At 36.6% G+C, this 17,521-nt stretch overlaps 1 protein-coding gene across 1 annotated transcript in view; it reads right to left on the minus strand.

The window, feature by feature from the left end:
• Window positions 1-17,521, minus strand: part of CACNA2D3 (calcium voltage-gated channel auxiliary subunit alpha2delta 3) — a 378,074-nt gene that overhangs the window by 73,750 nt on the left and 286,803 nt on the right. Inside the window, exons 19-27 of the mRNA XM_009091048.4 lie at window positions 14,008-14,079; window positions 13,716-13,777; window positions 11,794-11,861; window positions 10,068-10,113; window positions 9,818-9,915; window positions 8,911-9,004; window positions 7,232-7,327; window positions 5,976-6,097; window positions 5,329-5,409 (exon numbers count right to left, since the gene is read on the minus strand). Of these exons, the coding sequence (XP_009089296.1) occupies window positions 5,329-5,409; window positions 5,976-6,097; window positions 7,232-7,327; window positions 8,911-9,004; window positions 9,818-9,915; window positions 10,068-10,113; window positions 11,794-11,861; window positions 13,716-13,777; window positions 14,008-14,079 (739 nt within the window). The remainder of the gene's footprint in view (window positions 1-5,328; window positions 5,410-5,975; window positions 6,098-7,231; window positions 7,328-8,910; window positions 9,005-9,817; window positions 9,916-10,067; window positions 10,114-11,793; window positions 11,862-13,715; window positions 13,778-14,007; window positions 14,080-17,521) is intronic.

The raw sequence follows: 17,521 nt of genomic DNA on the forward strand, positions 1-17,521 counted from the left end.
ATTCATTCAAAATACCTGAGGCCTTTTAGCATTTTGACTAGGAATATTTAACATGGAATAACTGAGTGTATTGCTATCCTAAAGTTGGGTTTTAAAGTTATATAAAAGGGAGAACAAAGAAAGTGATGGATGAGGTCCCTTGCAAAAAAATCTCTCTCTAACCAGGGTTTGGAGAAAAAAATCCTTGAATTTGTATATGGGCTGGTTATAAAAATAAAGGATCAAGTTTGAAAAGTTAAATACTGGAAAAGTTAAATACTGGATCATGGCATTACTTGGAACAGTTTCTTTGGGAGAATAAAACATAGCATTCTTGTTTGCATAATGAGTATTTTTGGTAAGAGCATTTAAAATCCCACTGTCAGTGAACAGAAGAGGACTGACTGCCTTTGCCTCAGTAACACTCCCATACCTGATACAAAGAATTGCTTATATTAATTATATATATTATATAGTAAACAAAATTTAGTTCATATATATGTATATATATATATATATATATATATATATATATATATACACACACACACATATATATTAGCGCAATTTCTCTTTTTATTGAGGTTCATAAAGGGTAGAGTCAGAGCTATGGCAATGCTTAAATGCACATCCCAGGAAACCACTCTTGTGTAATAGAAAATGACTGTAAAAATGCCTTCATCCTCACAGAACTGGAATACTTTCATTTCTCAATAATTCAGCTACAGTGAGCTTCTCTCACTATAGTATTCTAGTTAAGCTGACATAAAGCTTTGAGGACTTGCTCATTTTCAGAAACTACAGGTCTGATGTGCTGGTAAAGCTTTTTATCTTTTTAAAACAAACAAATTCAGCTACTACTTGATTTGAATTGACAGGCCACAGAAGGGCATGTGCTAGGAGGGCTCATTTAGTGATTTCTATTTTCTAATTTCAACTTTGATAAATAGGAAGTCCAACACAAAACTGACCATTATTAAAAAAAAAAAAAAGGCAGAAAATACTTCTTTATATATTCCTTCCTTGTACTTAGGTACCATACAAACAAAACTTTTTTGCCATTCTACATTTGCACCAATTGGTGGGAACAGAAATAAACTCCACCTGTTTTTCTATCTATTTACATCTAATATAACACACCCAGAGAGGGCATGGCCTCTCCACTTGGGACACTTGGGAAGCATTCAAGATCTGAGTGGACACAGTTCTGGGGGATCAGCTCTAGCTCAGATTCTCTCAAGAGTTAGTCCACTAGGATTGGACTAGATGATCTTAAGAGATCAATTCCAGCCTCTGCAATTCATGTATTTTGCTGGTCTGCACAAAATGAGACAAAAAAATTTCAGGAAAATTGTAATTTCACCTTTTCTAAGCAGCCTTGTATTAAAGAAAGATGGGCAATTCCTCCTCATCTCCTTCAAATTCTAAATTTTCAGTGACAGTGAGACTAAAGACTTTGCCTGATCATGATGTAATCCTTCATTCTTCTGACTCAGTGTCCAGAGCTTTTTACTAAGCCTGCTAAGGACTTTTCCAATGAAGCCTGAAATCCAGGTTCTGCTTGTTCAATGAAGAATTCTTAAGAGGGCTTGACAATTTTCATCAGACATTTTCCTCAGCATTCTTTAATATTTTTTCTTTTCCTTAAGAAGATTATGTCAGTTGTGTTGCCTTTAATTAAATATATCAAGGAGCTAATTTTCATGTTTTCTGTGAACAGTGATGGCCTCTTTCAACAAGAGGGGCTTTCAAGGTCCTATATTGGACTGCAGCTTTTGAACTAAAATGCCTCTACAGGGAATTGCATTTTTGAAGGTTCACACATCTTGTCAACACTCAGAATCTCAAGAGAGAGCAATTTTTTGGCTTTTAGACCCTGCTTTGCTCCATGATGACTTTTGTTTGCTTGCTTCCATCCCTGTATCTTCTTCAGAACTTTCAAGGTTGGCAGTACATTTAATAATTTTTGTAACTAAATCATACTGATAAAAGCATCATCTCTTGCTGAAAAATGGAAACAAACACATGCAGAACACATAGAGATTTATGCTGCACTTATCTAGGAGCCTCTATGTTGCCACTTGAAAGTCAACATCCAACTCAAAGGATACAAGACTGGAATGCTGAATTCTATCAACATTAAGCAGAAATGTACTGCCCTGCATGTGAGCATCATAAAACACAGTTTTGACTTTCCTCAATTTTAATAGCTAAATCACTATCTAAATTCAGCTTCATCTTTGTCACCCAGAGGAACACTAATGTTCCAGGAATCTCACTAAATTTCAAGACTGGGGTCTGGGGTCATTCTCCTATTTTTATTTCTTGTTAAGAAGAAAAAAATCCACCATATTTTACTCTTCACTTTGTAACTGGGCCAGTTTAAAGAGGCTCAGTATTTCAGTGTAATATTGATAAAGAAGACATGGCCACAGAAAACACTCAGCTAAAGAAATTTTGAACAAAAATGTGCTCAAATCTAAAGAAAGCCCTCCAGGCAGTACTACTCTCACTTCCCTCCTGCAACTAAACTGAACACAGCAATAAATATGATGCTACTACACTTATAGTAAAGATTTATGTACACACCTTCTATAGAGATTTGCATATATTGAAGTAAAAGAAAAAAAAAGAAAATCACAATCTGAATTGCAAGAAGCAGGAGAGATTTTTGAAAGAAATCACATGGGCTTTTTGCCAAGAAGAAAAGGCATTCTGACAGGGAACTGGTATTGGTAGGTACAGATGGTGAAACAGCAGCAACACTCAATTCCTCTGTAGTTACAGTTGCCAGATTCACTGATTCCAGGATTTTTTGCCTATTTTATACAGTTGAATCTTTGTTATTTGCATTAAGCCGTAGACTTTTATATGAAATCTGTTATAAGTGATGGGTTTCCAATAAAAAACACAAAACCCCAACAACAACAAAAATATCCCACTACAAACGAACAACAACAACAACAAAAAAACCAATAACCCCAAAATAAAACAAAAAACCCAAAACCCAGTCTATGGATTTTGCAGTAAGAGTTGGTTTTGTTCCTTTTCTCCCCTCTCATGGGCAGGAATAACTCAGTTTTCCATTTTATAACACCGTTCTTGTTTCTTTCCGCCAGATTTAAACTCTTGTAGTGATCTGCAATAAACAACATTCTGGCACAGCTTAATTTTCAGTCAAATCCCTCTAGGGAACAGAGTGATTTAACATGAAATGTGTATCCCATCCTGCTGCTTACTGTAATCTACTCAGACCAAATGGGGATAAGGAATACTTACTTTACACAAATTAAAATGAGATGTTTTGGCCAAATTTGAGCTCCAATGGAGGTATTTGAAAACATTACCCATAATCTTACTTTAGTCTTCCAAGTCAAGCTAATAAAAACTTCAAACTTCTCCCATTTATCACTGCTCCAGTTTCTGCCTCCAAATCCATTTTGCTTAACACAGAATATTGTCAGCCTTATAAAAAAACCTAAAAATTGAACTACAGGCTGAGTACTTTCTTGCAAGTTTTCTGAGGGAAAGTAGGACTGACAAGTCACATTCATGGTCTTAAGGACAAGAATACTGCATGCACTTCTTTCTTTCTGAGAGGCAGCAGCTGGGTCAGTGACACTTTCATAGAAAAACGTTTGTATGGACCCAAAGTGACTTCCCCCCAAAAAGAAAATCACCTGAAAACATGAAATACAAGAGGGAGAGGAAAAATATCTAGCACATAGTCTTTAAAGTTTACAGAACTAGAAATAAAAAACCACTGATGTGCTTCAGAGTGAAGGTACACAGCTCTTATTTTTCATGGCATTATGCTTTTACAGATACCATGGAAATCTTCTCCATGCTTTGGCATTAAAAAGCTTTCAAGACCCTGTGTTTATTTTAGATAGAAGTATGGGCTCCAAGAAATTTTAAATGTTCAATAATAAACAGAATTAATGGGGAAATGGAAACAACACTTGCTTTTCTCTTTTACAATTACTAAGAAAAAAACCAACCCCAAAACTTGTTAATGGTGTATTAGAAGTAATAACGTGTGATACCTTCTCAAAGTCAAAACCAAATTGCAAATAATTGTGAGAAAATAATAAATATCAGGATGTCTATCAACCCTACACATTTTAGAGATGATGGAAAACTTCATGATGAAACTTTTTCTAACTCCAAACAACTGAGAATTCTAGAAATAACATCAAACTTCTTCCTTGTACAGTGAAAAATCTCAATTACATCTTCAGGACTTTGCAGGTAACTGCATTGACATTCCTTTATAAATGCTGTTTTATGCTTTAACAGGAGTATGAAGTCAAAATTAAGATTTCATGAAATGTTATACAGGAGTTCAATAATTTCTGAAGAATGCATCTTGTGGATTGGAGTCAGAAAGCTGCTTTCCTATTGACCTTCTAAAATCTTTACTTATCAGTGAAAATATTCAGTGTTTGAGGAAATATCTGTATTTGAGATTTCCCATTTTCTGGCACATTCATGTTCTTTCAGTATTTTACTCACTCCATTTTAAATAGTATTTTAAATACAGAAAAAAAATAGGTTGTTCTTGCTTTTGTGGTAAGTATCTAATTTTTCCTGAGATAAGAGAGCTTGGATTCCAGCAAAATAAATCATAAGGTTTATCAAAATTCTTTCCTTCTTCAAGGTCAGTAACTAGAATTGGGAACTAGAAAAAAACTGGTCAGATAAGCATCCGAACTTGAGTTAGGAACATCCAACAATGTCAAAATTACTTACTCTCAGTTTGAAATCAGTCTGTTTTATCTCTATTCTGTAGCTGCCACACTTCACCTTTTAGTCTTTAGGTACTGTTATACTCTTGGCTGACAGACAGTAGAGCTTTGTTTTTCAATTTCTATGCTCTGAACAAACCACATCTCTGATAATCTAGACAAACTCACCACATTGTATTGTGTTATAAAACAATCCTGGTATAGCACAGAATTTTCAAGCATGCAGCCTGGGTGGAATATTTACACATCAGATAGCCCTTTCTTATATTTCCTTTTCCTTATCATAATAATTTGGTTCATGATGATATAGAATTTTGTCTACCAAAAATGCTTTACAGATAATGGTAATTTCCATAAAGTCAAACTCAATAGCTCACAGGGAGGTTTGGGAGTTAATAAAGGATCAAGTTCTTGGGGAGATGAAGCATTAAATGCTCTCCACACTGAGTCATCCAATTATATTTTATAGGTGCAACTGCATCTTCCTCTCTCTTAAAAGATTTGATTTGATAGCTGCACGTTCTAACCCAAAAGAGAAAGTGAGAAACTCATAAACTGATTTTAAAAAATTAGCAACATGTATAAACTTCAACAATTGTACCTGCAACCACTGGAGATTTCCTGTCATCCAGAAGCTGAATAGCAGTACTGGCTGTCACCACATTGCTCTTGTTGGCAGTTTCTGTGGGGTGCATTAAGGGGGAAAAAAATTGAAACAATCTACTGCAAAATGAGGAAATTCAGGGTGAGTTTCCCCCTTGGTTTTAGATAACAGTCTAGGTGGATATAGTGTTCAGAAAAAAAAACAGGCAACATCACATATGCACAGAACATACTGGCACTGGCATTTTAAATTCCCCAGCATGCAAAAAACAGGCTTCAAACACTGAAATGAGCCATCAGATTTTGCCTGCTCTGCTGAAAGGGGCGGTGAAGGTGACAACTGGCAGGGCTTCTCAGTAATGTGGACATTTACTCTGTTGGACTTGTGCTGCTTAAAATACTTGTTAAAATGTAGTTCTACCTGTGCAAATACTAAATGAAAAGTGTCACACCACACTTTGGGGTTTCATTTGCAGCCCCATGAAACACAGCTGGCCAAAGGACCAGTGAAGCAGCTGCAAATTTCAGTGCCTAGTTCAGATCAATATTTGAGATCAGCTACAAAGCCCACTCTCTACTGACACTCTTGGGATCCTTTCTGCATTAGGCATGGTTCAGAATCCAAGGAATGAAAAAATTACAGACCTGTGCTGAATGGGATTGAGTAGACAAAGCTCCCAGGTATTTGTTCAGCAGCTCTTCTGTACCAGAGTGGAAAATGATCAGCATTAAAAATGTTCTCCTTATCTTCAGCTGTCAGGAAGTCTCTTGAGAAAAAAAGAGAGAAAGAAAACAGTTGTTGTTTGTTGCATAGCACATAATGGTTTCTAGCTTTGATCAAAGCTAGAAACAAAAAAAAAAAAAAAGCAGCAATCTTTTACAATAAAAGAAAATGGTTTTAGCACAATTTTTCTAATAATACTTGCTCCACAAAAGAGGTAAATTTAGTTACTAATAATTATTAGGGACACACGATAACTTCTGTTGTGAAAGACATAAAAAGCACTAAAACCAGTGCCTCTTAATTACCACTGAAATTGTTTTTACTGATTTGTACAAATAAAAAATGCTTAGACTAAAAAGCCTTTTCTTTCAGCACAATATAAGAACTGTAAGCTGCACAAGGTGGAAAAGGCACTGGAGATCTGCTAGTCTGTTGCCACTGGCATTCACTCTTTTTTACCTAAAAAAAGGTAATTTTACAGTCCATGTTCAAAGTACAGTGCAGAGGGTGGTAGTGGAAGTACTTTATTCCTCAGTAATTTCTGAGGGAATGTTGACAAGAAAATTTATGTCAAGAACAAGTATAATGTTCACTCCATTGTTCTGTTTTTCTGACAGTGACAAATTGTAGTGCTGTTGATGTCACCTACTTATACAACAATATCTGTCCTCTGATAAGCCCATAGAAATTTATACTCAATCAAGTTAGTTTTTCAATAAATATCAATAAGACAGATTTTCTTTTATGTGCATAATACCTCCACTCACTTACATGTTCTCCAAGGACAATGGGAAACTCTTGTACCATGAGGTCTCCTGATTGCTGTTTCACCCAGTCCAATTCTGTCCCTTGGCTTTATTTCAACACCAAAAATATTTTCCACAACAATGGTCCAAAATCTCCAAAAAGCCTACAGGTATTTGTGTTCAGGTGGTGTAGTAAAAGGTGTAGCAGGTTTGTAATTTGCTCTGAAGAAGAGAGATGTGAGGCTGCAGGTGTGTGTGCAGTGAAAGCAGATTTATAGGCTACAGGTGTAAAATAGTTCATTGTTCTAAATGTTCCAGTCAAAGAACTAATTTAAGGGATCCTAGGATATCTTTCTAACTTGCTCTGTGTGAAGGCTTCATAAAATAAAGTAATTTTTTCCTCTGGCTGCCAGGCAGAGTTTGTGACTCACTGGTTGGTCAGCTGCTCTGGCCCCACAAACAGGTTGATCCGAGAGAGTCCAGTCCTTGTCCCAAGGAAGGCAACTTCCACCCCCTTGTCAGAGTTCCTGAAACACAGCAGAGCACAAGCAGAGCCAAAGCTTGAGACAGTAAACAGACAAAGCTGCTTCACTGCCACAGAAAGCACAAGTGTACACGTCTTTAAGATTATTCTATGCATGGTTCCCTTATTTATTGATTTACTTTAAATGCTGGTTTTTAAGTTATAGTCATCTGGGTTTTGAGTGGTATGCAGTGTAGAATTGCTGTTTAGACTAAGAATCCCTAACAAGCCAAGCACAATAAATTTTGTAGGATTTGTAGGAAGGGATTACATGGATAGAATAATAGAATAAAAAGGTGTGGCATAGCTATATCCAAACTATTTAATAACCAGTGACACACAGTGATTCTTAGATGGGCAGGAGGTCCAGGTCTTGCTCTCAGTCCATTCTACATTTCTGTGCTATATTTATGCTTCAAGTCATAGCTGTGACTATTGCTCAGGTAAGCAAACATTTTAAAACAGGCAGCTGAGATTGAAACTTAGCTGCCATCAGGACAGGCTTTGGCCTCTAGAACTTGGGGGGAAAAAGCCATGGCAAGCAGCTCCAGTTGAACTCCTCTGGTGCACTGTTATCAGTACCAAGTAATTTTAATTCTTGTAGGGCTGCAAGAACTTCAGTCCCATTACCACAAAACCAGGGACCAGAGCCATTTTCTTTTTTCATTAACAAGACAGGATGAAGCAAAATCAGAATCTGGAAGGGCTTCAAAAGTCTCCCCCGGCATCATTCCACAGCTGTCCTTGTGCTTTGGATCTGCTATTTCTTTGTGTAGGATGACACCTTGCACCTCTCATGGCCACAGTTCATTAGCATGCAACAATTTCTTATCTTTGTCTTCCCAGAGAAGGCTGGATAACTCTTTGATGAACCAGATCCTATCACGTTGTTTTTATTCATTCAGTAGGAGTACATGCTGTACAGCAAAGTATATTTTCATTCCAGTTTTAGAAAATGGTTGAAATTTAGGAAAATCTAATCAGGATAATCTCCCAAATTGCCTTCCAACCACTGTATTTCATGCAAACTGCCCAGCTTAACACCTGTTTACTCCAATATGGATAAAATCTTGTTACTTAACACCTTAGTATATCAAAGCTCAAATGAATAAAGTAGAAGATACAAACTCTGAAAAGGACTGGCTAATCTCCTGACTCTCCCTAACAGGAAACTAGATCCCAAGTAGTTCTGGAAAATAAACTACTAGATTAATGAAATTATTTTCCAGTGTAAGTTTTTTATATATAATTTATTCTGAGACAAAGTACCAATTGCATTAATAATTTTGGTAAATTTTGCATTAAATTTCCCAAGTACCCTTTGTTAAAAATACACAGAAATATAAGTTGCCATTAGGGTACAATTTCACCAGTTTTATGGTGGAAATTTCAGCTAATCATCATGACATACTCTGTAAGATAAACACTTTGCATTGAACTCAAACTTGGTGGCATTTAGGATTAAGAGAGTTAGTGTAATATTTTCATGGATATCAGGACTTTTCAGACATTCCACCAGTTCATTAACATAAATAATAAAGATACAGCCATGACTGATGAATAATGATGGACACAAAGATAACTTACTCTGATTTATTCAATGCTAGACTGGTCCAATAAGCTTCAATTGGTGCACTCACAACAGCATCAAACAAAACTTCCTGGATCAATTCTTTATCACCTGCCACAGAACAATAAAATCAGAAAATGTATGTGCATATAAAGACTTTTTATAGGTGATTAAACAGGTTTTTCTTTATAGGTTTTTCTTACATTTTATTTTATCTGTGATACGCTTTCAAACTTTTTGCACTACAAAGAATTTGCTACATAATATTACACTGTATTTTACCACAATGCAGTTTTTCACAAATAATTTCATTGCATTACCAACAATTTTAGGTCAAAACCCAATGATATTGAAACTCATTCACATATATATCATTTAATGCTCATGTCTGCAAGTGCCATAAGGTTCCAAGAAGTAGGTTTGGTAACAGTCACAAAAGCTCTGCATTCCTGCAAACATACAGAATATATGAACCATCTGAATTTTTTATTCTGCTTTGCAGTTCAGGAATGCTAATTACATATGCATCCTCCCTAAAATACTCATGAAATATCAGGTATATTCTTTAGAGGCGTGATTCCCATCAGTCCTGTTTAATTCATAAACCAGATGGGGTGATAATTTTGCATAGTACAGCTACACCATCTGAACAGAAACTTGAATGTTTGGTACAGGCACATAGCTTACTGTAAAAGTTGAAAAATTGTAAAATAATTAATACTACTACAACTAATACATAATTAGTTCTAATAAATAATAATATCTTTATTGATACTCTGAGAAAAGCTCAAAACCATATGAAATTGCAAAGCAACATCAGCTAAGCACTGGTTGAACTAAGTAGCTTTGCATTTTGTGGAAGGTTAGGTATGGCAGTTTTTGGCTGGATAAAGGCTGCAAATCCACATTTAACCAAGTACTTGCATTGGAGCAGGGGCTCCTTCCCTGTGAGGTAGCGTCTGATTGCTTCCAACTGAGTCATCTGCCGGTGCTCGGGGTGCAGGTCAGTGTTGCAGTAGGACCTGTGAACACGTTGTCAAAACAGTAAAAAGTTATAGGTACAAGCACAATCTTTCTTTGTCTTTGAGCATAAAGAATTAGGCTCTGAAAGCACAAACAATATGAAACCAAGGAGGGTAACAGACACTAATTTCATGCTTTATTTAAGGCTTACCATTCGTCTGCTAAAGATACATCAGGGTGTTCTAAATCATGTAAACCTGTAACAGGAATAATAATGGGTTATTTAGGGAGAAGTCTGGGTAACAGATGGTTATTTGCATACACTCCATAATATAAACCCTTCTTGGAAAGTACATTATTACCATAATGAAATAAATCACAGTAAACTATGTTCAAATGCACTTCAGGGTCTAACAAACCAGAAAAACTAGTTAAATCAGATCTAAAACTGAGAAGGTATGAAAAAAATTTTGTGCTGATATGTTTAACTTATGTGAGTTACTCACATAATATATTTACAGTTTAGAAGACAGTTTCAGCAAAGACAAATGCAAAATGATAACAGACTCCTGTTCACACTCCCTTGTTCTCTTTATGCTAAAATACACACTTCTCATTTCATGTGAGCTGTTCTCCCCTCTTATAAAGAAAAAATTCATTAAGGACAATTCCCTCAAAACCTAAGCACACAGCCCATGAACACAAACAGCAATTTATGGGATTGTTCAGAAAAGGTTTTTTGTACTAACAGGTCACACATATGCTTATAAATAAGAACCATATCATTAGTTATATAGCACAATAAAAATGTACTTTGGCAATTTTAAAAACTCTTAAACCACTTATCAATAGACAATAAGCAAACAGGGTTCAGAAGGCAACATCTGGGTCTAACCCCCTGGAGTACACAATGAACAAGGACAGAGCAACCATGACTGAGGAGGGCAGGGAAGCCAAAACTGGAGCTAAAACTGTGGTCCCTGGGGAGGACAGTGAGAGGAAGTGAGAGAGAATCAGTGAAGGTAAGAGTGGGAACTGTTATGGTTCTGTTAACACTTCTGGGGATGCATCTGGGACTCAGACTGCCTGAGATGTGTGGCTGGATTAAAGAACATCAGGGACAGGGATGTTGGGAACAGTCTGGGGAGGGAGTAATTCCAAGTCTCCTGTTTGGCTCCTTTGTAGCTGCTGTGTAGATAATCAAACCTCAAGGCACTTCTTTTCATGTCTCTCTTGAGTAGAAGAAATGTCCCAAAATACAGCCAAAGAACAAAGACCTGAAGAAATTAGCTTTCTTGTTTAACAACACTGACAAAACAAGAGGAAGAGTTGGAAATAAAGGCTTCATCATAAAATCTGAAATCATTCCTGTATTGAAACATTTTTTGCTCAGCAGCTTCTAAAATTTACAACCTTTCCTTTAACATTCTGAAATGCCTCCACTCTTCCTTCATCTTCAGAAACCTTCTTGCCAAACAACTTTATGACTCACACAGTTGACTCCTCCACTCATTTATTTGGGGACTCATCAAAAAGCAAAACCAAAGAAAAGTTCTTTCCCTGGGTACTTCCACTATTATTATAAACATGCAAATCCTTGTAGCTAATGCACATACCAGTTATAGCTCTGAATGATTTCACAATGTATAATCTGTGAACAAAACCAACAGCCATTACAGTGCTCTTAGTGGTTACTTCATTCAGAAAACACCACAAATAATTAACACTGGGCTATGAGTTGTTCTCTGAAATACTGAGAGAAGAGGATGGAAGATGATCCCATCTAAAGAAGATTCACAAACAGTCTGACTACCCTGTGAAGTAAAAGATCTTTAAAGAAAAAAATAGTCCAACACTCTATGGAATCTGCAGACAAGGAACAACCAAGTTAACAATAAAACTACTGTGTAAGCCACATGAGAAGGTAAGTACCTTACCTTCTTCTACAGTTACATTCCCTCTGAAGAAGTATTTTCCATGTCCTCGAGAGAGAGCCACACCTAAACTGTGCAGAGAAATAAAGCAGACCTTGAAATCTGTGAGACAAACAATAGCAGACATTCAGAGCTATTTTCATTTTTAACATTTCCAGCTCATGTACTATGATTAACTTAAAACTGTTTGTTTCCAAACCCTCACCAATTATATTTATTGTTCAATTAGTTGCTTCAATGATGTCTCAGTTCTGATGTGCCTGCAACAATTGGCTGTATTTATGTGTGCTTGGAGGTGCAGTAAACCATTATTCCCTGGCAAACTAATAAATGAGCCCCTCTAAGCTCACTGCTGCTCACCCAGCATGAGATTTCTTCAGCTGAGCCTTGAACATGACCATGGCCTCACAATGAGGGAGACAATTTTTTGTAAATCAGAGGAAGCTGTTGAGAAACTGCAGAAGTGTGGGAATTGATGGTGCTACTGACAGGAAAAGAATTTCAAATGTGACAACAGCATCATGACTCCTCCTGGACTAATTTTTCTGTGTTTCATATTTTTAGCTAGCATAGCTCTTTTGTATTGACTTCAGCTTCATAAATTCTCAACAGTTACACACTGAGTTTTGGTCTGGTTTTCAGCCTACCATTTAAAACATCCAAGTTTAATGAAGTGGCTGGGGGATCTCATGCCTCTTGCTATTGAGCACAAACACAGAATACCTTCTGGCATTCATTCATTCCTTGATGGGGATTATCCTGAGCTAGGAATCTGCAGTAATCAGCAAGACTGCAAATGCATGGGCTAGTACTTGAAGTACGTGGAGAGGCACCAAATCCAAGAGCTCACAAGCTGCAATCAACAGCTCAGTCTGGAAAAGGGCTGAACACTAAACATCTTTGACACCACAGTGTGCAGTGGTCCCAAATCTACACAATAACCCAAAACTAGATACGTACCATGTTGAAAAAGGACTTTTCCTAACTATATTTCTGTCCTTAGCACCATAACTCACACTACATGCATGTACATTGCCCAATTTCTGTTCTGCCCAATCTAATAGTGCGAGAGTGCCAGTGCCAAAGAAAACAAACAAACAAACAAACCCAAATCAGCAACCAGAAAAAAACTCCACAGCATGAAAACAAAACAAAAAACCCACTGAGTATTATCACCCATCAGTAAATGTTAACATGCATTAGAGGTCACAGGAATGGGCCTGTAGTTTCTCTGGGTGGTAATGTAGCTCAAGTTATGGGAAACTCTTCCATTGAAGAAAATTTCAGTTGAGTATCACAACTGCCAAACTCCTGCCTCAAGTGCAAAGTACAGTTAGGGCTCTTTTGTTAGCAGATTATTTCTAGTTCAAATATGAGCATTTTTGAAGTGACTACCTGTTTTTCCTTTCCTTTTTTTTTCCCCCCTCCTAAAATACATGCAAAAATTACCAGCTTACTTGGTTTTAGTTATAGAAATCCACTGAAGGTCGTTCAGAGAAAAAATACATCCAAACCTCAAATTGGAAGTGAAATACTATCTCTTTTTACATTACATTCTTGTTGTGGAAAAAAATAATAAAATGGGGCTCAAGATGTAGTTACTTAAACGGATTATAGTATTTATAGCTCTCCAAGTACTTGCGAAAGCCTTTCGTTCAATCTAAACCTCAACTGAATATTTTTTCAATGAAACGTAAGCCATGACAAACACTGTGAGTTTGCCTGTGTGAGCTTGCACAAACTTTCCATCCCTGGAAAAGCTGAAAGGAATGCTGGTAGGCTCCTTTTCCTTGCTATTTTCAGCATTGTCCAGGGATATTTCATTGTCAGCCTGTGCTGATGAGCTTTTAATGAGTTCACAAGGTCTGTATAAGCACAAACCCAATGAGTTGGGTGAAACGTCCATTTATTATGGCCGGCTCTACCTGAATGGAGTACCCTTGATGTCTGTATAATAGTAGTCATTTGTCATCACCAGGACCCGCTTCTAGATTCACAACAAGAAAGTCAGAAGGAGAGAGGGGAAGAAGTTAGTTGCTGTAAGAAATGTATAAAAGATCAAGTGGTTAGTCACTGACATAATTAAAAGCAAAGTTTACGTTCAGTGAGTGAAAAAAAATATACCGTAGGGAACCATATTTACAGCAACCTCTAAAATAATTGTAAAATTATCTGCTTGCTTTATATTTAGTTGGAATACTATTATAGACATTTTACCCCTTTATCCACTGTCTTCTTCACTTCCATGGAGAATTTTCCTGTTTTCCGGTTCACCATTGCATTTCGAAGCTGAAATGAAGGAGCTGTGTGTCAATTCCTTTATTTACTTTCTCTGTAATCCTTTAAACTCTGAGCTCCCCAGTACACCATCTGGCCTAAGGAGCACTCAATTTTCTTCATTCCTTCATCTCCAATAGTTCTACTACACACTGGAGAACCCATTTACCAATTTTATTAGTGACTGTATAGGCCAAGGCTCCTGCCATACTATTTCAAGCTAAAGTACATAAGATAGGAGCTCTCAGCATCCTTCACAGTAAAATACCTTTTTGTGGAATAATCTGGATTTTATTTGGTATGAACCATGTGACTACTATTCTGTATTTACTGCATGGCAAGGCCAGGACTAGATTCCTGGCTGGATTGGGCTGGTTAGACCAAGGCCCAGTGTTTAAATACAGCAACAATGACACAGGTAACATCAAGCAAAAAGAGAGAAAACCCCTTATCTTACACTCTTTATTCTGCTTAAGAATCTACATTGGGCTGCACCCTTAAGGAGCACCAGAAACTTTATCCTGACTGCATCACAAACTAGCACTAGTCCACAAAAACCAGAATGGCAGCCCATGGGACCAGTAACATGATCCAGGGGGAACACAAGGCCAGAATGCTTCTCAATTCCCTCTGGTTGTCCATTGGTGTCCAGGCACCCCTTGAAAGGTATTAAATTTTAGCTCTGTAGTGGAAGCCCTAGGCCACTCACAGCTTTAACAATTGGCCTGGACCTCTCCACGTCTTCCAAAAGACATTTTAAATCCCCTTCAAAAATGAGTTTCATTGCTATATAAGCCAAAAAATTCATAGAAGCTAGGGAAAACAGAAAACAAATGGAAAAGGGTTTATATACAATGATTTAGCTGCTGCTCTGCAAGTAAAATCTGTTACTTTGTAGATCACCCCTACGAATACACACTCTTTTCCTCTAATTTTCTTTTTCTACATGAACTACAGGCTCCCAAACCTGGGAGCTGCTAAGTCCCTGGCATATCACCCTAAAAGCTCTGCCCTTAGCACACCTTGGTGCTCCCTGCCTCCCTCCCAAAGGACACACAACCTCTCTCTCACAGATGAATGTGCCATGATGGTGAAAAGAAGATTAAAAAAACCCAACAACCATCCTCACCCTGTAAGCCAAAATGACCATCAGTGTCCCCAGGGATGAGGACAGGGTCTCTGGGCTAAAACTGAGCAAAGACAAGACAGGTGTTTTGAGAAATCCTCAGCCTTCGGGTTTTTTCCTAACCATCAGTTCACTTTGGGGAAGAAATAAAAAAGTTGCAGTTTAACAGTTTCACCATCCATAAATGGAAATATTTAATTTGCACACTCTTAGATTTACTAATGGAAGATGGGAGTTGTTTTGCTTTTTGTGGGAAAAAGCACCTATAGATCTTTCACAGCTGTAATTTTCATTACAATTTGAAAATTCCGCTATTACAAATCAATTTAGCATTGAAAATGCAGGAAAATATTGGCAAAATGAGCATTTTTATGTCTCTTCTATTACATATCTTTCTAAACAAAATTTTGGACATCATGTTCCTGCTGAATAAATATCTCCTGTTCTTCAGTACCTCATGCCAGATTGAGCAATTCAGTTGAGTCGTAAAGAGAAATTGTGAAGACAAATGTCAATGTGCTCTGCAGGCTGAGTTAGTATGGAGGGGAAAGAGACTCACCAAAATTTCCAGTGAAATATCTGGTTTTATTCTCACAAACAAGTTGAGCATGGCTGACCTATCAAAAACTGCAAACTTTGCAGCTCTTTAAATTTAATTCCAGGGCATCTAGATTTGAATTAAGAGTCTTACTCTTCTGTCAGTGAGTGTAAAAGAATAATTTTTAGCTGGAGGCATATATATAATAAAGCATATATTTTACTGTAGATTTTTTTTAACAATACATAATAGGCAATTCTGGAAATAGTTTCCTATTTTAAGTTTTGTGGTTTTGGACTTGGAGAGCTGGTCTTAATTAACCATCTACTTTCTAACATTTACAGAGCAGTTCCATTTATCTTTAACATGGTTTTCATTTTTCTCCTATTGGTGCCTGCAGTTGTCTAAGACCCATTCCTCCCACAAGCCTCAGGCAAGTCATAGATTTACTAAAAGGATCTCCAAACTCTCAGTAGTGTTTAAGATCAAGCCTGCATGTGGGATTTAGACTTTTACTCTTTTTTTTTTCCTGCTTGCTGTGATTGCATTTCTTGGCTTTGTAATCTGGTTTCTCAGCTCTTCTGCAGTTTCATCTCCCTCCTCAAATGCATAAAATAAGCACTGCCTCAGCTGGCTTCAAGCCCCAAAACATTCATTCATGGTCTTATTTTTTATTTGGAAAAAAATTATTTCATTCAACTAGAAATTAGAACAGAAGAATTTTAGGTGAGTTAATGAGAAAAAGGTTTCTATCCAAATTGAAACTTCTCCTCTTTGGTGCTGTGTATTTGCAAACCTTGCTGGAAGACACTGTTAACTTAACAAGCTCATGTTAAAATCTCTGTTTCTAATAAAATGCCTTAACAGCAAGATAGCAGGTATTGTTAAACTGGAAAATGAGCTGATATATTTATGACAACAATATTTCACAGTGAAAAAAATTCTAACCTTAGTTTGGCCACCTTTTCCTCATTGGATCACTGAAGAAAAGCCATGTCTTCACCTTTCAGAGTAATAAGCATTATTGCTACTTCAACAAAATATCTTTCAATCAATTCCTAACAACTCAGTTTCACTGCTGCAGTATGAGATCATTCTATATTCTTGGAAAACTCTGTAACCATGAAATTAATGTGGCAAAAAGTAAGAAAATGTCTTAATCAGCTTCTACGTAAGTGTTTCATGGGAGAAAAATATACCAGTAGTAGTCTATGTTATTAAAAGCAGCCATATGAATACATTAATTCTTTGCCTCTGCAGTTGAATAAACAATGCTTTACTACTCAAGCTTGGAAAAAATCAAGAACATCAAATCTAAGACCTTGGGTGAAGCAGAGCCACATGTAACTTGTTTCTGTGTTACAATTAAAAAATCATTTATAAGAAGCAGATTTTATAGGCAAAAGAAAGATTCAATGTATGTATATATTTTTCATCAAAATGTGAAATAAATTTTTTGCAGCCTTCAGATAATTTTTTAAGAAATTTTCAGAAAAAGTGATGGAGCTTAGGGGTCTCAATCAAAGGCAGTACTTAGAGAAAGTTGACTCTGGACTTTCATGTGTAGAAAGTCTACTCAGGTAGAATCTCAATTATAAATAAAACTTGACTTTCAATGTCACAGAAATAGCTCAATATCCCATTATCTGAACCACTGAACTTCTATTGAGATATGATTAAATAAGTGAAAATTAAGCAGAGGAAGTAATGGAAGAAATATAAAGAAAAAAAGAAAACAAACCAAGGAGAAATAACAATCAGAAAAATCTTGAAGGTTTAAAATCTGTGTG

Source organism: Serinus canaria, chromosome 12 (genome assembly GCF_022539315.1).
Source record: "Serinus canaria isolate serCan28SL12 chromosome 12, serCan2020, whole genome shotgun sequence".
Taxonomy (NCBI): Eukaryota; Metazoa; Chordata; class Aves; order Passeriformes; family Fringillidae; genus Serinus; species Serinus canaria.